Source organism: Dipodomys merriami, unplaced genomic scaffold (genome assembly GCF_024711535.1).
Source record: "Dipodomys merriami isolate MVZ:Mamm:240054 unplaced genomic scaffold, mDipMer1.0.p SCAF_19, whole genome shotgun sequence".
NCBI lineage: Eukaryota > Metazoa > Chordata > Mammalia > Rodentia > Heteromyidae > Dipodomys > Dipodomys merriami.
The window spans coordinates 12,562,413-12,583,743 of record NW_027203270.1 but is presented as its reverse complement, the minus strand read 5'-3'; the positions used below and the strand labels follow the sequence as shown (position 1 = coordinate 12,583,743).

The 21,331-nt window shown below is 47.7% G+C and overlaps 2 protein-coding genes across 4 annotated transcripts; one reads left to right on the top strand and one right to left on the bottom strand.

Annotated features, from left to right (window-relative positions):
• The first annotated feature begins 14 nt into the window (after positions 1-14).
• On the top strand, positions 15-8,662 carry Ift20 (intraflagellar transport 20). Of its 3 annotated transcripts, none has more exons than XM_070027284.1 (5): positions 15-165; positions 4,803-4,931; positions 7,195-7,280; positions 7,773-7,876; positions 8,255-8,662. In XM_070027284.1, the coding sequence occupies exons 2-5, from the start codon at positions 4,805-4,807 to the stop codon at positions 8,334-8,336; spliced, it is 399 nt and encodes a 132-aa protein (XP_069883385.1). In that variant the 5' UTR covers positions 15-165; positions 4,803-4,804; the 3' UTR covers positions 8,337-8,662. The 3 variants fall into 3 exon arrangements, with proteins under 3 accessions (XP_069883385.1, XP_069883386.1, XP_069883387.1); XM_070027285.1 differs by lacking the exon at positions 15-165 and adding an exon at positions 800-886; XM_070027286.1 differs by lacking the exon at positions 15-165 and having other exon boundaries at positions 4,800-4,931.
• Tmem97 (transmembrane protein 97) lies at positions 8,652-18,528 on the bottom strand. Its single transcript, XM_070027283.1, has 3 exons — positions 18,320-18,528; positions 11,280-11,424; positions 8,652-9,838 (listed from the first exon to the last, which is right to left on the bottom strand). Exons 1-3 carry the CDS (start codon positions 18,443-18,445, stop codon positions 9,579-9,581), a joined length of 531 nt encoding a protein of 176 aa, XP_069883384.1. The 5' UTR covers positions 18,446-18,528; the 3' UTR covers positions 8,652-9,578.
• Between the last annotated feature and the right edge of the window lie 2,803 nt (positions 18,529-21,331).

The window sequence follows — 21,331 nt, the reverse complement described above, 5'->3', positions numbered from 1 at the left end:
TGACAGAAGTTCTTCCGGTGCTAGGCAGTGACGTCAGGGGTAAACGGATTCCGTAGCCGTGGCAGCGGCCAGTGAGGGTAGGAACGCGTCTGCCGCAGTTTACCTGAGAAGCCGTCTGTCTGCGCCGGCGTGGGCCGCGGCGTGCCGCCGTTACGGGATCGGCAGGTAGGGCTGGTCGGGGGACGCGGGCGGGTCCGGGGCTAGGGGGAGCTGAGGCTTCCCGCTTTCGGGAGGGGCTGGCCCGACCCCGGCGGCGAGGCCGGAGGGACGGGAGGTTCCCCGGCAGAGCCCCCGGGAGCGGCCGGACGCCCGCCCCGGCCCCCGCCGCGGGGCGCGCCCGCCACCGCCTGGCGGATCCCCGCGGCGAGTGTCGGGAGCCGGGACGCCACGGCTAACTTTCTGCCCGGCGTCCTCCCCACGCTCTGTGGGTGGAGCCGGTTCGTACAGTCTGTGGTCTGGGGGAGCCGGGGCGGGGGCTCGTCCTCGCCCCCGTCGTCAGGGGGGGGTCCAATCCCGGGTCAGCACCTAGTGCCTCTCCCCCTGGACGCTCAGACGGGTGTGTGGGGGAAAGGAATCCGGGAAAGAACCGGATGGTCCCGTGGGGACCGTCTCCGTCCATCCCTCCTTCCATCGCCCGCCCAGCGTACGCTCCGTACGCATCCGATTCACGGGAACCACGCCTGGCTCGGCTCCTCACGCAGCGTCTCCACGTCCAGTCAGTCCCGTCACCTCCACTTAAGTAGCGTTAACTCAGAACGCCTCTCTGCAAACGGTTGTTGCTTACTTCTCCGTAGCTGCCTATTGGCTTGGTCAGTCATTCTGCCAACATTTACGGAGTGCCAATTCATGTGCCAGAGTATACCCTAAGGTTCGGGCGAGGAGTCAGGTAGGTGTGGCCCTGCCCTTTTGTTCCCTCAAGTCCAGTCCCCAGACTTGAGTCAGTGATTATCACCGTTACCTTTTAAAATCGACCCATTACTGTGGCCAGGCAGCTCAGGCTTCCCTGTCTGGCCGCATCCAGTTCCACTTTCGTTCTGGATCCTACTTTTGATCACACTAGCCTTTTAGTTGGAATGTGTCAGATTTCTTCTAGTCTCAGAGTCTCCCCTGAACTCTGGGCCTGGGCGCTGTCCCTCAGCTCTTCAGCTCAAGGCTAGCGCTCTACCACTTGAGCCACAGCACCACTTCCAGTTTTTTCTGCTTATGTGGTGCTGAGGAATCGAACCCAGGGCCCACTGAGCCACCTTCCCAGCCCCTCTCCCCTGTGCTTTTACTTTTGCCTAGATTGTCTCCCTTCTGCCTTCTCTTAGCAAACTTTAGGATACCCTTTAGGTCTCAGTTTTAAGTGTCACTTTTTCCAGAGGTGTCACTTGTTCTTGCAGTTACATCCTCTTCCTGCATCTTCACATAACTACTCTCACAATTCGTGATTGATTGCTGCCTCTTCAGAGACTTTTTCTTTGATATTCTCCAGAGCAGGTACTCCCTGGATTTGCCTCTTAAATACAGACTCAGGAAGGCAGTGGAAGGCAAGTAGGTGTTTGCTCCCTCAAGTTACTGGAATTTTTCAGGAGCACCTGGTCTGATAAATCATCTGGTAGGGCTAAGAATGTGTCTTAGTGGTAGAGTGCTTGCCTAGCATGCATGAAGCCCTGGGTTCGATTCCTCAGTACCACATACACAGAAAAACCCGGAAGTGATGCTGTGGCTCAAGTGGTCGAGTGTTAGCCTTGAGCAAAAGAAGCTGAAGGACAGTGCCCGGGCCCTGAGTTTAAGCCCCAAGACTGGCAAAAAAAAAAAAAAAAAAAAATCACCTGGTAGCCGTTAGTACTCGGGTATGTGTAGAACAAGTAGAAGTAGGCCTTAAAAATGGACTAACATTAGTCATACAGGAGATTTCATTCCACAAGTATTTACAATATATCCTCTCTCCTTGCCACCCCCCTTCCCAACAATTTCAAAAGGTTTCATTGATTTATTTTCATAGTTGCAAACAATCCATTTCTAACTATATTCATCCTCCTTGTTAGCTCTACCTTCTAAGATAGCTCTTTTTTTTTTTTTTTAAGCTCCTTTTTTTTTGGGTCCAGTCATGGGGCCTGAACTCTGGGCCTGGGCGCTGTCCCTCAGCTCTTCAGCTCAAGGTTAGTGCTCTACCACTTGAGCCACAGAGCCACTTCTGGCTTTTTTTTTCTGCTTTTGTGGTGCTAAGGAATTGAACCCAGGGCCTCGAGCATGAAGGCAAGCGCTCTACCACTGAGCTACCTTCCCAGCCCTTTAGCTCCTTTTTTAAAACAACTAAATTATGAGGAAGCTTTGGATAATTAAAATGTTGCAAAAGAAAGGTGGTAGATCACTTCAGTGAATTCCATTGAAATCTCATAGACACATTAGTTGGATCACAAAATGTCTAAATTTAGATACCAGCATTTGATATGTCAGAGTTTTTTGTCCTCTTAAAAATCAGAAGTCTAGTTGAGCTGGGTGCTGGTGGCTCACGCCTGTAATCCTAGCTACTCAGGAGGCTGAGATCTGAGGATCGAGGTTCAAAGCCAGCCCGGGCAGGAGAGAACGTGAGACTCTTATCTTCAATAATCCACCAGAAAACCGGAAGTGGCGCTGTAGCTCAAGTGGTAGAGCACTCGCCTTGAGCTGAAGAGCTGAGGGACAGTGCCCAGGCCCAGAGTTCAAGCCCCACGCCCGACAAAAAAAAAAAAAAATCAGAAGTCTGTCAACTGTAGGGACTTTTTTTTCCCCCTGTCAGTGTTGTGTTGGGAATTGAACCCAGAGCCTCACTGCATCCTAGGTAAATACTCTTCCATTGAACTATATCCTCAGCCCCATTGTGCCCCCTCCCTTCCACCTCTTTTCTTGTCAATATTGGGGCTTGAATTCAGGGCCTTGGTGTTATCCTTTAGTTTTTTCACTTAAGGATAGTGCTCTACCATTTGGGCCACACCTCCACCTCCAGCTTTTTGGTAGTTAATTGGACTTTACTGCCCTGGCTGGCTTTGAATCTGGATCTTCATATTTCAGCCTCTTGAGTAGCTAGGATTACACTGGTGCTTGGCTGCCTCCCCTTTTAAACAACCTAGGCTGTTTATTTTCTGTTTTAAGTTTTACTTTAATTTTTGGGGCCAAAATGAAGGTGCATTTTCAGTGTTTTCGTCTCAGCATTGAGATATCCTTTGGATCAGGAATGCAGGGTTCAAAGGCCGGCGGCGGGTGGGGAGGGGGGATATTTTCTTTGATTCTCTGTTGTCTACAAAAAAAAAAAAAAAAAAACCCATCCAAACTAAGCTTTGCACAGGTCCCTCAGGTTGCCCCTGACCGCATTTCCAGTTTCATCCTCGTTCTTTTCATCCTCTAGGTGGGGTAGGTCCTGTCTCTTAGCATTCTCTGCTTGGAATGTATCCCCTGGCTTCTGTATCTTGCACATTCTTGTGGATACTTCATCCTTTGTGTTTTCTGACAGAGACTGATTCAACTTTGGCTCCTAATTTAGGCAGTGTTGCAGTGTCTTGTATCCATTCTCATCTTTTTTTTTTTTTTTTTTTTTTTTTGTCTGTCGTGGGGCTTGAACTCTGGGCCTGGGAGCTGTCCCTGAACTCTCCAAGGCTAGCACTCTACCACTTAAGCCACAGTGCCACTTCCTCTCACCTTCGTTTTCTTTTGTGCTGGTATTGGGGCTTTAACTCAGGACCTGGGGCTGTTCCTTTAGCTTTCTCATTCAAGGCTAGCGCTCTGTCACTTGAGTCACACCTTGATGTCTGGCTTTTATTGGTTAATTGGAGATAAAAGAGCCTCAGACTATTCATGTCTAGGCTGGCTTCAAACAGCAATTCTCAGGTTTCAAGGTCTCCTGAGTAGCTAGGATCATAGGCATGAGCCACCAGTGCCAGCTTTTCTTTCCTCTTCCTTTTTTTTTTTTTTTTTTTTGTACTAGGGCTTGAACTTAGGGAATCTCATTCAGTCATTCTACTTTGGGCTGGCACATTACCACTTGAACTATGCCTCCACTTCTGCTTTTTTCTGGTGAGTTGGAGTTGAGTCTCTTGTATTTATTTGTCCTGGCTGGCTTCAAACTTTGATCCTCAGATCTCAGCTTCCTGAGTAGGTAGGATTATAGGCATGAGTCACTGGCACCCTGATTGTTTGGGTAACGTTCGTATTTATTGCTTATTTTTTAATCTTAATTTTTAGTCCACTTAGTTTTTTTAAAATTTTATTTGCTTTTTGTGTTGTTCCAGTATCTGTATTGGAAAAGCCTTTTTTGTGTCCTGAGTACATAAATGGGGATATGTAAATATGTTATGGCTTGCAACTTAGTTGAGATGTTGATTCTCTTCCTATTCTTTGTGATATTTCTGTAAAGCACTGAACAGTGTAATTTTTCAGCTAAAAGACTGAACAGTGTAATTTTTCAGCTTGCCTGTCTCTTTCTCCAGCTAAACTATATGCTCCTGTGGGGCGAGTACCATGTTATATCCATCTTTGTAACCCAGTGTCTATCAGTGCTGGCATGTAGTTGGCACTCAAGAAATGTATATTAAATGAATGATACCTGTGACAAAAAGCTGGACTTTATTCTTTCCTGCCCCTTGCTTCTAAGACACGTCTCCTCCTGATTCTTTCTGAACTTCTCTAAGGTCCCTGGAAGGGAAACAGGTAAGGCTGAGGGAACGGCGAGCTTTTGGAACACCAGAGGTTTGGGCACTGGTATCTGGGGCAGGTGGGGGCTGGGCTAGGAGTAGACATTTCCTTGGGTGCCTGGAACATGATTGGGGTTGGTTTCTTTGCAGCTATGGCCAAGGACATCCTGGGGGAAGCAGGGCTGCACTTCGATGAGCTGAACAAGCTGCGGGTGTTGGACCCAGATGTTACCCAGCAGACCATAGAGCTCAAAGAAGAGTGCAAGGACTTTGTGGATAGTGAGTATTTGGGAGAATTGCTCAAAGCCACTCAGCTGTATACCACCCGAGTACAGTTCTGAGCCCTGGTAGAGTGGAATGGGAGCTTCCTAGATGTTGACCTTGGCCTCTGAATGTCCATGTGTCATTTATCTTCTCTGCCTGCCCTTTTATTAGGCTGTCCATGTGTTCCATATTGAGCCCTAGCCAAGACAGATCTTGGGATGGGAGGGGATGCCATCTGTGAGTTTTTGCTCTCAAAAACCTTATAACTCATGGCAGATGTTGGGAGAAGGAAATGAAGTGTGTATTGATTTGATTTCTTGGTAGAAATGGTACTCCCCATGGTAGGCTTTAGAAGCAGCTCAAAGGAATTAGTGAAATTATGTTTGTGCAGAGATCGAGCTGGATTTAGTAGACCAAGGGATGGCTATGGAATGTGGCAGGTGATCGCTTACTGTATGCTACCAGATAGTAAAATAGCATTCTGATACCAGTAACAGACAGTGGTGAATGGGAGATTGGGTATTTAACTTTTGTGAGCTTTTTACTTGCTCTCAGCCCTGCAGTAACTGGAGTCCAAGGCAACAATTTGTTCTGAGATACATGTCTCTGTGAACTGCACTTTGCGCTTCTTACCACTTCTGACCAAGTATGCCTGGTCCAGCTACTGTCTTGGCATCCATCTCTAGGTTCAGATCAAGAGTGGGAGCCTTATCCCACTGCTGATGGCTTATACCTGTAATCCTAGCTACTTAGGAGCTTGAGATCTAAGAATCAAGGTTCAAAGCCAGCCTGGGTAGACAAATCTGAGCGATTCTTAGCCCCAGCAACCAGCAAAAAGCCAGAAAGTGTATATAAGGTTGGTGGTTACCTGACCTTGTCAGTACACTTTGTGGCTCAACTTTTTTTTTTTTGGTCTGGTCGTGGGGCCTGAACTCTGGGCCTGGGTGCTGTCCCTCAGCTCTTTAGCTCAAGGCTAGCGCTCTACCACTTGAGCCACAGCGCCACTTGCGGCTTTTTTCTTTTTTGCTTATGTGGTGCTGAGGAATCGAACCCAGGGCCTCATGCATGCAAGGCCTCATGCATGCAAGGCAAGTGCTCCACCACTGAGCCACCTTCCCAGCCCTGTGCCTCAACTTTTTGAGCATAAAAAAATAAGAGAGTAAGGCCCTGAATTCAACACCACTTGTATAAGCACAAAATAAAGGAGAATGGGAGAATTAAAATAGTCATCAAACTTTGTTTTATGGGCCATGGGGCTTGAACTCAGGGCCTGGGTGCTGTCCCTGAGCTCTTTTACTCAAGATTAGCACTCTTATCATTTTTTTTTTTTTTTTGGTCTGGTCGTGGGGCCTGAACTCTGGGCCTGGGCCCTGTTCCTCAGTTCTTGAGCTCAAGCCTAGCGCTCTACCACTTGAGCCACAGTGCCACTTCTGGCTTTTTTCTTTTTGCTTATGTGGTGCTGGGGAATTGAACCCAGGGCCTCAGGCATGCGAGGCAAGCGCTCTACCACTGAGCCACCTTCCCAGCCAGCACTCCATCATTTTAAACCAAACTTCAGGTTTTCTGATGGTTAAATGGAGTCCATGAGTCTTATGGTTCCTACCTGCCTGGCTTTGAAATGTGATCCTTAGATCTCAGCCTCCTGAGTAGCTAGGATTACAAATATGAGCTGCCAGTGCTTCCTCTGCCCTCCCCCCCCCCCATATCCCCCGCCCACATGCTTTGAGTTCTGGGACTTGAACTTAGGCCCTTATACTTACTAAGCAGATGCTCTACCATTGAGCTGCACCTGCAGCTCATATTACACTGATTATTTCTGAGATAGAATTATCACCTGCCTAGGTGCATAGCTAGATGATATTTTTACTTTTCACTGTAGCTAGGATGATAAGCATATGCCACTATGCACAGCTTTTTCCTTTGAGATGGAGTCTTGAAGACTTTTTCCAAATATCTAGGATGACAGATGGGAGCCACTGGTACCTGGATGCTATTTTTGCACTGGTTCTGGGGCTTGAACTCAGGGCCTTGGTACTGTCCTATGAGCCACAGCTCCACTTCCTTTTTTTCTATTTTTTTGTAGTCAGTTGGAGATAAGGGTCTCATGAACTTTCCTGCCTGGGCTGGCTTTGAACTGCACTCCCTAGATCTCAGCCTCCTGAGTAGCTAGGATTACAGGCATGAGCCACTGGCAAATTAGAAGGGGTAGTTATCTCTGCTCTCTCACTGCTTCAAGGGAGTGTTGATACTGAGAAATATTTTGTTCTTTCTCTACAAGAAATTGGACAGTTTCAGAAGATAGTTGGTGGTCTAATAGAGCTTGTTGACCAACTTGCAAAAGAAGCAGAAAATGAAAAGATGAAGGTAAGATCTGCATGTCTTGTCTGTCTCAGCCAGGGATCCTGGTTCCCTATTGCTGTGGGGGATGGGAGGTTCCTTAATTGAAGGCTTTAACACAGTTGTGGGTCCAGGACTAGAAGGTTGGCCCTAGTGGAACTTAACTATTTCTGATCCAGGTACTGTTTGAGCTTACTTGGAGAACTTTGCTACTATTCCCTTGGCTCTTCACACAAGTACTTATAGGTGCTTTTATCCTCCTCTTATAAATGGGGAGATGAAGGCTTGTGTGGTATAGGTGACTTGGTGAAGGGTACAGGCCAAATGGCACCACCCAATGGGCTAGAGTAACTGCAGGGTTGGCTCTGAAAGCACACGCACTCAAGGACCAGTAGATTCTGACTTATCTCCTCCTTTCTCCCCTGCACTGCCTTGTAGCTCCCTCACTTTGAGGACTCAGTGCTGTAGCTGGTGTAAGGAAGCCATGTTTCTCTCTGGCATTATGTTATTGTCTCTTAGGCCATTGGTGCTCGGAACTTGCTCAAATCCATAGCAAAGCAGAGAGAAGCCCAACAACAGCAACTTCAAGCATTAATAGCAGAAAAGAAAATGCAGTTGGAAAGGTAAGAAGTCATCCTGTAAAAGCAGGGTCTTCATCTTGATCACCTTATTTATCACTTTCCTAGGAGTAGCATCTAACTTGCCATCCTGACTTGTGGGATTAAAAAAAAACAAAATTACCTATGATGGGAAGGAAATTGGTCAATGTCAAATGACCTGTAGTAGTTTGAGCATAAAAAGCTGAGGTAGCCAGGGCCCTGCAAGGAAGTGACACAGGGCTTGGAGATCTCATGGGTGCCCTGGCCTCTTGTTTTCCTCTTTCTTACCCTAATTTCTTTGTGCACATCACTTCTTGGAATCATGTACACCTCTATATTCCTCTAGAAGTAAGTCTGGTTTATTTCATCCTTTTCAGGGCTTCTAACGATTTTGTTTTTCAGGTATCGGGTTGAATATGAAGCTTTGTGTAAAGTAGAAGCAGAACAAAATGAATTTATTGACCAGTTTATTTTTCAGAAATGACTGAAATTTTCATTTTTATAGCAGGAAGGCAAAAATACTCCCCAACCAAAAAAACCTCTGTACCATTTCAGTGACTTGACTAATGACCTGACCTAAGTACGTCCTGACGGTGTGTAAGGATTACAATTCTCCGAAGGCAGTAACGCCACGTTGGGGAGCTGGCACTAAACAGTGCCCGGCACTGCAGGTGGCAGGGCAGGACAGGGCCTCACCTTTCGCATTCTTAGTATGAACTAAGCAGTCTGTAACTTGGATCCTCTTTTTGTAAACTCACAAAGCTTTGGAAGGAAAAGCAATAAATTGTTTTCAAACAGCTTGATCAGCCATGAAGTGGTCAGCAGCTACCTTTATTTGTACCAGATGCACACAAGTCAGATAGTACCAGCAGTCAGACCAATATGGCTTTTGAGCAGGAAAGGGCAGAACTGGGATTGGCTGGGACCTGTACTCTTTTGAGTGTGTGTGAGGGTTGGATGGCCTTCCTTGTATCCCTAGCTGGAATGACTAGGCTCATCAGGAAGGGTGAAGGTCTCTGTTAGGGAACATGCTTCCTAGATGAGGCTCAAGATGCCAGGGTAAAAGGAATTATGTCCAGTGGCCTCTAAAAACATGGAAGACAGAGATTTGGGAAAAGACAGTGACTGAAAGTTGTTGGGAACACAGATCAAGTGATATGAGTATCTGTTTAACAAGCATGCAGCCCCGAGTTCAAACCCCAGTAATTTCCTCACCCTCCTCCCTGAAAAAGATCTCTTGGGATGACTGTTTTAGAAGCAAATTTCAAACTGTTTGTGTAATATTTTTTTCTCCCAGGGGTACAGGTACTGGCAAGAACAAGTTCTTTATGGGTATTAAAAAGAGGCATAATTTGATTTTAAAGTGAAACATCCTATTCATTCTTTAAGCCAGTGATATGCTTAGCCAGTGATATAGGCTTAGTGGGTGTGTATATTCTGGTCATGTGACAAGAGCCACAGAACATAGCAAGCAGGCCATGCTTACCCAGTTTCTGGTCTCCTGTAAGGTAATGTAGGCATTTGGCACCACATTCCTATCACTGGCTCCCTTGCTCCAAACCCTGCTGATGGGTCTGATCACCCTGTTGCCCTGGGAAGATGAAGATTTTATGTGGCTCCTGCCATCATCTTGTGCTTGTGTGATGCTGAAGACATGGGTTCAGAGCATTTTTTCCTCCACTGGGTCCAAAGGACATCTCCCCTCTGGGGCCAAGAGATGTTCTCCTCACTTTTTCTTTTTCTTCTCTTCATACTTGTAGTAGGGATTCCGCAACATGAAAAGCAGCAGGAGGAGAGGGATGATTAAGTAGGGGGCATAGATGCATACAAGGGTCAGTCGTTCACGGAAGGTCTCAGGTCTCAGTCCTTTGAAACCACTGGCTTTGGAAAATTCCTCAAATAGAAATGAGAATAAAATTGGAATTAAAGTTGTCATAGTGTGAACTGAGTAGATGATCACAGGGGTGCGGATCCACCTGCAGCTTCCTGGAAGAGAGAAGAGAGAAGATGTCTGTGATTCCAAGGGTGTCTGGGACACTCTCCATCTTGTCCCTGTCTGCCTGCTCCCTTCAGCTGAATCACTTCCTCCTCCCCCTCAAGGGGAAACTCAGATAAACGGGAGGGAAATTGGATGGGTTACATGTCCCACACGCAAACTTATGTGACAGCCATGACTCTTAGCAGTTCACTGACTGCCGAAGAACCAAGGGTTTGGGTTAGAATACAGATGGAAAGGCCTAAGGTAGAAAACTGCGTTATTAATTTGGTCTAAAATGCAGTGAAGGAAATGGAGATGTGGCTCAAGTGGTACAGTGCCAGCAATGAGTGAAGAGGCCAACTGGAGAGAGAGCATAAGGCTTTGAGTTCACCAGTACCATCACCAAAAAAGAAAAGTGATCTAAAATGTAGTGCAGGGGAGGGGCTGGGAAGGTGGCTCAGAGGTAGAGCGCTTGCCTTGCATGCCTGAGGCCCTGGGTTCGATTCCTCAGCACCACATAAGCAAAAAGTAAAAAGCCGGAAGTGGTGCTGTGGCTCAAGTGGTAGAGTGCTAGCCTTGAGCTGAAGAGCTGAGGGATAGCGCCCAGGCCCAGAGTTCAGGCCCCATGACTGGACCAAAAAAAAAAAAAAAAAAATGTAGTGCAGGGGAATCCCACCCAACGTCTGTCTGTGAAGCACTCCTGTGAGAAACATTTTCAGCTATTTGAGCTTATTTTCCAAAAACAGAAGTGTAGATACATTTGTATAAAAACACTAGCTGGACATGGTGACTTATTACACCTGTAATCCTAGCTATTAAGGAGGTAGAGATCAAGAGTATTGTGGTAAGAGGCCAATCCTGGACAGGTTTGTAAGACCTTCATCTTAGGGTTGGAGGCATAGCTCAGTTGATAGCATGCTGGCCAATGAGCCAAAACGTCAGGCACTAAGCTCAAGTCATGGTGTCTCACCAAAAAAAAAAAAAAAAAAGCGAAAGCAAAAAGAAAAAAAAAATAGGTGTGCTAATCATCCTAGCTACATTGGAAGTTTATGCCAGCCTGGGTATAAAGCTGAGACTACTAGAAAAAGCAGAAAAGGACTGGGAATGTGGCTTCTGTAGTAAGTACAGTGCTTGTGTAGCAAGTGCAAGACTGAGTTTGAACCTTAGTTATGGGGAACAAAAACTGAGAGCACATAAGAATTCCCTTTAGGGCTTTTTAGGGATAAACCAATATGGTAGCATCCAAAGTAGGAGAATAAAATCGATTAAGTAGAAACAAGGTCATCCTTTAAGTGGCTTCAGGTTTCAGATAATGGAGGCTGCCTATTTATTTAAACAGACACTAAGGTGCCCTGTACAAACTGCAAGAGTTTCTGTCCTCTCCCATGAAGATACTGTCCCAAAGATTTCTGAGCAAAAGCAGAACTCCCCTCTCCCCCATTTACCAACCTTTGAAAAAGGCATACGTTGCGATGGGGAAGAAAGGCAGCTGAAACAGAAGCTCACAAAATATGAAGGACTTGAACCACACTGGGGGCTCCTGCATCAGGGGATCTTTGAACTCTTTACAATACCAGTTCATCAAGTTTCTAAGCTGGGGAAAAAAAGACATGACCATGGTTAATTTCAAGCCACTGGCTCCAGTGGGATACAGCCTAGGTGGTCACTGGATTAAAGCTCACTACCTGTAACTCAATATTGCTTCTCTGTGAAGTTCCTCAGTTCTTCTAGTCCCTTCTTTGTGCCACCCAGCATTTGCTGGGTGACAGAGCAATAGCAAATATCTGGCTCTCAGGATTTGTGGAATGAATATGTCATTTCTGCCAATGTCTTTTTTTTTTGTGGGGGGGGGTAAGAAGGGAGGGTGGATGGAAGGGGGGGTGAGGAAGGGGTCAGTCGTGGTACTTGAACTCTGGGGCCTGGGTAGTGTCCCTGAGCCTTCAGCTCAAGGATAGTGCTCTACCACTTTAGCCAGTGCCACTTCCGGTTTTCTGATGGTTAATTGCAGATGAGTCTCATGACTTTCCTGCCCAGGTTGGCACTGAACTGCAATCCTTAGATGTCAGCCTCCTGAATAGCTAGGATTACAGGCGTGAGCCACTAGCGCCTGGTGCCAACATTTTTTTTTTTTGTAAGGAAATGGCAAATGTGAAAAACATCATGCCAGGCGTTGGTGGCTCACGCCTATAATCCTAGCTACTTAGGAGGCTGAGATCTGAGGATCACGGTTCAAAGCCAGCGCTGGCAGGAAAGTCCTTGAGACTCTTATCTCATAAACCACCAAAAAACCAGAAGTGGTGCTGTGGCTCAAGTGGTAGAGTGTTCACCTTGAACTGAAGAGCTGAGGGACCCAGAGTTCTAGCCTGCAACTGGGGAAAAACAAAACGTGACATTTTTCTCTTTTATAACTGCACACACAATTCCAAAGGCCAGATTCTCTTAAATACAGGGGGAAAAGTTTCCTCTTCAGGGTTGGAGGCAGGGAGTGTGAGGTAAATCTAACCCCTGTGAAGATGTAATTTTGGATTTTTTTTGTCGGTTGTGGGCCTTGAGCTCTGGGCCTGGGTGCTGTCACTCAGCTCTTCAGCTCAAGGTGAGTACTCTATCACTTGAGCCAGAATGCCACTTCTGGTTTTCTGGTGGTTTCTTTGAGATAGAGTCTCACAGACTTTCCTGCCTGAGCTGGCTTTGAATTGTAATCCTCAGATCTCAGCCTCCTGAGTAGGATTACAGGTGTGAGCCACCAGTACCTGGCTGATTTTGGATTCTTTAACTCCAGTATTGCCAATCATTATGCTCAACTCCACACATAGAATTTTCCTTTTAGAAGCAGCAGAGATCCAGTTAGCAGTCTTAGTTCCAGCCTGGGCCCCCCTCTGTGGTCACTCTGTGAAATAAAAAGATCTGAGCTTGGCAGGCAGAGCCAGTGCCAGATTCACTTTGCTGCATGCTGTGTGCTGTATAGGAGTCCAAAGCCTCAGGGATGGCCTACAACCAAAAGTCAGCTGCCAACCAAAAGGCAGCTGCCACAATTCCTGGCAGTGGCACTGCCCCAACACACAAGACTTTGTAGGCAAGTGTGTGACAGGGTATGATCAATAAAGGCACTTCTCCAAGGTAAGTTTTAACTTATCCAAGGATATTATTTGTTATTTTTTGTTGTTGTTGGTCATGGGACTTGAACTCAGAGCCTGGGAGCTATCCCTGAGCTGCTTTTGCTCAAGGCTAGCATTCTACCACTTTGAGCCACAGAGCTACTTCCTGTTTTCTGGTGGTCAATGGGAGATGACACTTTCCTGCCCAGGCTGGCTTTGAACCATGACCCTCAGATCTCAGCCTCCTAAGTAGCTAGGATTACAGGTATGAGCCACTGATGCCCACCTTTTTTGTTAATTTGTTGTTGGCCTAAGTAGCTAGGATTACAGGTATGAGCCACTGATGCCCACCTTTTTTGTTAATTTGTTGTTGGTCACTGGGCTTGAACTCTGGCCCTGGACACTGTCCCTGAGCTCTTCAACTCAGGGAGCCACAGTGTCACTTCCAGTTTTTCTGGTGGTTAATTGGAGATGAGTCTCACAGACTTTCCTGCCCAGGCTGGCTTTGGACTGAGATTCTCAAATCTCAGCCTCCTGAGTAGCTAGGATTACAGGTGTGAGCCACTGGTGCCCAGCTTTTTTGTTTTTTTTTTTGAGTCCAGTCGTGGGGCCTGAACTCTGGGGCTGGGCGCTGTCCCTCAGCTCTTCAGCTCAAGGCTAGCACTCTACCACTTGAGCCACAGCGCCACTTCCGGCTTTTTTTCCTTTTTGCTTATGTGGTGCTGAGGAATCGAACCCAGGGCCTCATGCATGCAAGGCAAGTGCTCTACCACTGAGCCACTTTCCCAGCCCATCCCTGTTGTTAATTTTTAATCAAAGGAAAAAGACTACTACATGAAAGAGCAGAAACATTTGTTAGCAAATACTAGTTTCAGAAAAGTTCTGGCTAGACAATCAGCGTGACAAGATAGTATCAACTATCCAGACTGGAATAAAAATGAGGAACCAGTTCCAAGGTGCTTTCCCATCCAGTTTCAACACCAACATGATCAGGAAGAGTAATGTGAAAGCCAGGTGAGTAGTTCTCTCTGAGCCAAAGACAATCTCATTTAAACAGTTTACAAAGAGGCTATATGAGGATTGAAAAACTGAAAAAAATATCCTAGCAGCACTGGCTTGCAGGACAGCAGCAAGGGCTGTGGAGGTCAGGAAATTTCACTAGTTTGGATCTTTATCCTCTTCCACCCTTTCCCCCATCAGGTCCAGACTCTGTCACGTGATAATTAAGAAAAAGACTCAGTTCTGCTTCCTTCAACATTAGCAGTAGAGGTTCTCTCAGTTCTGGTTTTAGACTTTTTTTTTTCTTTTTGCTGGTCATGGGGCTTGAACTCTGGGCCTGGGCACTCACTGTCCCTCAGCTCTTCAGCTCAAAGCGAGCGCTCTACCACTTGAGCCATAGTGCCACTTCTGGTTTTCTGGTGGTTAATTGGAGATAAGAGTCTCATGGACTTTCCTGCCTGGGCTGACTTTAGCTGTGAACCTCAGATCTCTCAGCCTCCTGAGCAGCTAGGGTTTCCAATTTTTTAAAGTACTAAAGGAAACCATTTAAAAGGCATTCTGAGCCGGGTGTTGGTGGCCTGTAATCCTAGCTATTAGGAGTCTTAAGATCTCACGATTGTGATTCAAAGCCATCCTGGACAGGAATGTCCACGAGCCTCAACTCCAATTAATTACCAAAAAAGCAGAAGTAGAGCTGTGGCTCAATAGTAGAGTGTAAGCCTTGAGCTTAGGGACAGTGCCCAGGCCCCGAGTTCAAGCCTCAGTTCTGGCACAAACGAAAGGCATTCTGTCCATTTGAATTTCATTTTCTACACTTGTAAATAATCAGATCCGGCTATTTCATAAATTCAGGTAAATCTGTACAGCACTACAATGTCTAAGGACTGCTGGTGATAAAAGCAACAACAAAAACTTCAAATCACCCAGTTTCCTAATGAGTTAGGACCCACTGCCTGTGATCATCTATCAGTCAGCTGGTGTTGGGATGGGGCCCAAGCAGGTAAGTGGAAGAGAAGTCCTGATGCTTCCGTAGAGTGATGAGGAACATGTGAGCTGGGGGCTTTCAAGTCACCACACTTGCTTTCTTGTCTACAGTGTAAGGCCACTAACAAGTACGTACTGCTGGTAAGATATAGTGAGTTAACACATGTAGTCTTTAGACGTAGCACATGTAATCACTTAATACACAAATAAATACTGTATATGAATTAATGCCTAGCTGAAGATGTTCAAGTTTAATTCTGTTTATCCCTCTCGCCACTGAAGTCCTCTGTCTCCCTTGATCCATACTCTATAGTTAACTCATGTCACAGCTGTTGCCCAGTACAAGCCATCTGCACACCTGGCTTTCTAAGAGGGCTGGCTACTGAGCACTCTTGCACGCCTCTAATTTATGACGGATAGACTGCAAGCCCAGATGTCTACCTATCCTTGTTTTAATAGTAGCAGTTTGTCCAGATGCAAATGACACAAAATGTTTCCTGTTCTCTCCATGTTTCAGCCTATGTGCAATTATTTTATTGTTGTGTAACCAGAACTTTCCCAAGTGATTTGATTTCAAATGAAGAAAAAAGCTTGATCTTAAAATTTCACCACCACCAGTATTGTAATTTCCCATAGTGCTTTTTTAGTTCTAGGGGAAATTTTCTCATTTCAGGAAGAAAACCAAATGTTAAATTTTGGTACCTGCTAAAGAAAATCTGAGACAAACCCAAGGTAATTGTCTTCTCCATAAAAAGCAATAAAATGACCACCCAAAAATTTGTAACAACTGAATAGGGGAATTCAAGGTGTGGCTTAGCCAACCTGAGCCAAGGTCAGTAACGTTCAAGCATGTACCTGTGAGTAGGGTCGCCAGCCTTCCAAGGCAGCGTGTTCCCACACTAACTCCTTCAGTTATCACCATCAATATATGAATGCATGTGTGCTCCCATTTCTGGTTAGATCCTGCACTGGTCCTTGGCACTACACTGAAAACAGAAAGGCTTAGGTTTTCCTCGGGGCTTGAATTCAGGGTGTTATCTCCAAACTTTTTTGTTCAACGCTACAGTGCTCTACCACTTGAACCACAGCTCCACTTCTAGCTTTTTAAAAGTTAACTGGAAGTCAGAATCTCAGACTTTCCAGGCTGGCTTCGAACTGCAATCCTCAGATCTCATCTTCCTAAGTAGCTAGGATTACAGATGTGAGCCACAGGTGCTCAGCATCAGAGGATTTTTGTGAGTGTGTTCTGGGATCAAACCCAGGGCCGTGTGATAGGTGTACTACCACTAGGTTATAACCTGATACCTAAAGAGGAGAAACTTACCTTCTTGAATATGTACAATTAAATTGAGTCTTTTTGATTCTGACACATTTCAGTTCTATTTTTGTAAGTTGTGAGCAAGGAGAGGAAATGAAAAGATAAATAAGCCAACCAAATTATGTTTGGAACGGCAATGTGGAATACAAACTAATTACGAAGAACTGAAGTGACTTAGAACATCAAGAGATAGTGAATGGCCAGCTTGCCCGCCTGAGGTTTGCTGGCTTCCTAAGTTTTAAAAACTTCAGAGGTAGCAATAGCTTTCCTTTTTTCTGGGAGCTGTTAGTGCAGCAATGTGACAACCTCTTTGGAAAGAGAATGTACTATGTGGCACAGTATGGGTTGTGAAACAGTCAGCCCCAAAGACAGTAATGACTAGACCTCTGACTTACTTGGTAAGAAGTGCAGATAGTGAAAGAGGGAAGAGGGAGATTGGATGCAGAAGAGAAGATGGCAGTATGATAACCTGGAGACTAAAGTGTACCTTTGACCTCTAAAGTGTAGAGTGTCCTGGACTTTCCTGCCGGGGCTGGCTTTAAACTGCAATCCTCAGATCTCAGCCTCCTGAATAGGATTACAGGTGTGAGCCACCGGTGCCCGGCCTTCTGGCTTTTTTGATGGTTAATTGGAAATGAGTCTGTTGGACTTTCTTGCTTGCAATGGCTTCAAATCTCAATCCTTGGATCCCTGCTTAAGAGCCAGGATTACAGGCTTGAGCCACCTGAGCCCATTTTTGTGATCATTTGTCAGAGTAGATATAGGAAATGACTATAGTGCAAGTGCATGCACAGGAATAGTTACACTTTGTTTTAGTGGCTTGGGATGGAACCCAGGGCAGTGAGCTTATAATTAAAGGTGAGGCTAGAGCACTGACTTGTCCAGATACCAGTTCTTTTCTTCTCCCCCCACCCCAACCTCACCCCACTTCACTTCTCTCCTCCAGTACTGGAATTTGAACTCACGGCCTGGGTCCTGTCCCTCAGCCTTTTCACTCAAGGATGGTGCTACCATTTGAGCCACAGCTTCTGGCTTTTTGGTGGCTAATTGGACAGAAGAGTCTCATAGATTTTCCTGCCCCCAGGCTTGTTTCAAACTTTGGTCCTGGATCTCAGCCTCCTGAGTAGCATTAGAGGCTTGCTCTGCACCACAAGTTCTGAATCAAATCCCCAGACTGCAGTCCAGTGCTCTTTCCATAACACTACCTATGCCTTTTTCATGGAACTAGAGGTTTGTTTAGGCTATGCTTTAGGAGATGCACACCAGGGAAGATAGGAAACACGGTACATAACACATTTGCCAGCACCTCTAACAGTTCATGGACTTGGGTTTGCAAAGAAAACACATTTAAGGAGTACTTCAGAGAGGCAAAATTTGTAGGCTGATAAGCCAGCCTTACCCACCGTTTAACCATTAACTTAGACAATCACAGACTTGCGGACAGGAAAATTCCCTGAAGCAGAGTCCAGGATCTAGCTGGATGGTGGTGATGCACACCTGTAATCCCAGCACGCAGGACGCAGAGTAATAGTGGGAGGCTAATCTGTAGTACACATTCCCTTATCTCAAAGTAGCAAACAACAATAAAAGGTTACAGGCCCCAGTTTTGAATTTTTTTTTTGTAAACTAGAACTGTAGTTCTGAATATTAAAAAAAAAAGAGTCTGAAGCAGAGTATTCTCCAGCGGCCAGGAAATGGGGCCGTGCACCTGTGTTTTCCCCCAGGTGTCACTGGACTTTAAAACAGCCCCTCTCCAGGGCGTCCGTGAAAGCCAGGCGCGCAGCGAGGGCGCGGAGGCTTTGGCCGGACCTAATCCTCGGAGTTCGGACGTGGGGCTAGGCTGGTTCCTCCCAACCCCTCTCCAGACCCCGCCGGTGCGGCTGCACAGCGCTTCCCCCGCGCGGGTGCCCTCAAACGCCGACGCGTGCGCGGGGGGCGGCGGCGGCGGCCCGGAACCGGTCCCCGCCGCCCGGGAAGCCCAGGAACGTCAGGTCCGAGTCAGCGAAGGGGGATCCGAGAAAGGGGGGCCCTGGGTGGGCGACGAGGGGCGGGAAAGGGCGTCTGGATCCCCCCCACCCCCGGGCGCCCCTCACCTCGGCCGGGTAGAGCTCCGGCGGCAGCAGCACCTGCAGGTCCATGAACAGAGTGATGGGGATGTGGGAGAGGAAGTAGAGGCCGAGCAGACACTCCAGGCAGCGTCTGGGGACGACGACCCCCATCTTCCGGAGACTGTGCGACTAAGAAGCGAAACCGCGCAGGACTGTAGCTCCGGACCAAAGGAGAATGCGCGCCGCACGTCGGCCGGACCGCCGCCGCCGCCGCCCCCATGAAGGCCACGCAGGCCTCTCCCATTGGCTGCCGAGACACGAGGCGGACTCCCCTGGGGTACTTCCATTGGCTCCCAGCATGGCTCGCGCGAAGGCACGCATTAGAGTGTTCCTATTGGCTGATGGGAGCATCGCGTAAGCAGGGGCGGAGCCCCGCGCGAAAAGGACTCCACTCATTATTTCGGTTCGGTTGTATTCTCCAGCGCCCGGGTGTGCTCCCGGCCGTGCCGCCGACGGACTGGGACTCCGCGTGCAGTGGGGTTGTCGGAAAGTTCCTTGTCAGGCCGGGGTTGAGCGGCACGCTCGGAATGTGGCTCAGTGGCAGAGTGCTTGCCTCAGTACCACATAAACAGAAAGAGCTGGAAGTACCTTGAGCAAAAGCAGCTCAGGGTCAGCGCCCAGGCCTTGAGTTCAAGCCCCAGGACTGGGGGAAGGGGGTGGGGGTGGGGTAGGAAGCCGGGCGCTGGGTGCCTCACGCCGGGTGCCAAGCTACTCAGGAGGCTGAGATCTGAGGATCGCGGTTCAAAGCCAGCCCGGGCAGGAAAGTCTGTGAGACTCTTCTCGCCAATAAACCACCAGAAAACCGGAAGTGGAGCTGTGGCTAGTGGGTGGCACGCTGAGCAAAGACGAGCTCGGGAACAGTGCCCAAGCCCTGGGTTCAAGATCCAATATTCACACTTGTGCACAAGCGCGCGCGTGCGCGCGCACACACACACACAACAACAAATACAATGCAAAGGGTCCGATCCTGGGATGTGATTGGAAGCAGGACTTGGTGACTGGCTGTAGAGAATGAGGGAGGGAGGGGTCAAAGGTTCATTGTCACTCAACAAATATTGAGTGATAATGCGGATTCCAGGTGGGCAGTCTGAAACAGTCTGAAGACTGCTCATGGGGGTGGGGGGAGAGGAACAGATGAATTTAAGGAAATATCATTCAGTTTTGCCTTAGCTTGCTGTGGGGTGCCGCGCGGTGGAGGTGGTTAAGGCAGTTGAGAGAATCTGTTGACTGGGTTGGTGGCTGTCAGCCTCTGGTGGGTGTTGAAGTTGTGAAGGGTGTTGGGAGGAGGATACTGACAATAAGGGTGGATAAGGAGGAGCATCAAGTCACAGGGGAGGACCCTATTGAGAGCAGTTGTGTGTAGGGGCAATAGTCAGTGTTAGTAGAGAAGAGGAAGGAAGTGGGGAAATGGAGGCAGGGAGTGGAGGAGGGATGTACAATGTTGCTTTTGTTGTTGTTTGAAGTTTCAGGTTGACGGAGAAGCTGGGAGGAGAGAGAAAGTGTGGCTCAGGAAGGCTAAGGGGCCGGTGGGGGGAGGGGAGGCACTGGGGGACCAGGACATAGGCTGGCATGGCTGAGGTGGGTGCCCTTTGATCAGGAGGTCCCAGTCTCCCGGGCTGCTTTGTATCCGTGTGAAACGTGCTCAGGAAAAGGCAATCAGACTGTCAGAAGTAGGAAGACTAAGGTGATTTTGAGTTGAACAAGTATGCAGGAGTATGCAGTCTAGGACAGACGTGGGGGCCAGTGACTGGGAGTAGAGAGAGAAGTGGGCTGGAGGCCCTGGCACACCACCTCTGGGTTCCTGGTGTGGGGAAGAAGAAAAGGTCTTTGGAGATGAAGTCAGTGGAAAGATCCAGAGGCCAGGGAGGCTGGTGTGGGCCTGGTGGAGGCCTGTGCACAGGGGTGTGGTCAGGAGGAAGGGGTGCACGGGTGGAGGGGCAGCGACATCTCACATTGCAGAAGGGAAATGCGTGGAGTCACCCTGGGAAAAGAGGGGCTGGCACCCTGACCTTGGAGAATGTGAGAAAATGACCAGCTGTGCCAGAGGAGCGGAGCCCTATCAGGTGCAGGTTCCTGTGGAGGACCCCAAGGTCGGGAAGGGGTGCAGCTGGGACGAGTCAGCAGTAGGGAAGGGGACACAACAGGGAGATGGAGCTTCTGTTTGGGTTGAGGAGCAAGGAATGAGCAACATGGCTGGATAGGCTGTGGGTACAGTTCTGTTAGGCTGAGCCCGCCCGGACCATCTTGCTCAGGACCCTGCCAGAAGGGAGTAGAGGCTTAAATGCTGTCCTAGCTCCAAGGGCCACCTGTGCTCAGGGGGAGGAACAGGTGTATCTTAAGAGGGGCTGGGGACTCTGAATGAGCTATTTCTTCAATAGGAAACAAATAGTCCATGCCCAAGAAGCCATAGGTCTCCTGAGGGGAAGAGTGTCAGAACTGTTGTTTTTATATTAGAGCTTGAACTTAGGGTCTCACTCTGTTTTTCTCTCCCACTTGAGCCACATTTCCACTTAAGGCTTTTGCTGGTTAATTGGAGAGGAGTCTATTGGATTTGTCAGCTCTGGCTGGCTTAGAACCAGGATCCTCAGATCCCAGCTTCCTAAGTAGGGAGGCTTATAGGGATGAGCCATGGATGTTGGGTGTAAATTGAATCTTTTTTTTTTTTTTAAACATTTTCTTTTTTTTTTTATTGTGAAAATACTGTACAGAGGGGTTACAATTACATGGGTAAGATAATGAGTACATTTCTTAGCAAGCATTGTAGCCTCCTCCTTTGTTTCCCCTTCCCATCCTCCCCCTCCGCCCCTCTGTAAATTGAATCTTTAAGGACAAGTTGCTCCTTTCTACGCTCTCCTTGCTTCCAGTCCTGTGTGTACAGTGCCCCCCTCTTCAAACTCTTCATTTGAAAGAGAATATGAAAAGGTAGCAGATAATCTAGGGCCATGAGTATACAGGCTGAGATACTTGTCCCAAGTCACAAAGTGACAGTAGAACCTG

Coding starts and splice junctions, on each gene's coding strand:
- Tmem97 (XM_070027283.1), bottom strand. CDS start 18,445: ATGGGGGTCGTCGTCCCCAGACGCTGCCTGGAGTGTCTGCTCGGCCTC. Junction 11,425..18,319: donor CGGAGCTCTACCCGGCCGAG/GTGAGGGGCGCC, acceptor TTTTTTCCCCAG/CTTAGAAACTTGATGAACTG. Junction 9,839..11,279: donor AACGTATGCCTTTTTCAAAG/GTTGGTAAATGG, acceptor TCTCTCTTCCAG/GAAGCTGCAGGTGGATCCGC.
- Ift20 (XM_070027284.1), top strand. CDS start 4,805: ATGGCCAAGGACATCCTGGGGGAAGCAGGGCTGCACTTCGATGAGCTG. Junction 4,932..7,194: donor GTGCAAGGACTTTGTGGATA/GTGAGTATTTGG, acceptor TTTCTCTACAAG/AAATTGGACAGTTTCAGAAG. Junction 7,281..7,772: donor CAGAAAATGAAAAGATGAAG/GTAAGATCTGCA, acceptor ATTGTCTCTTAG/GCCATTGGTGCTCGGAACTT.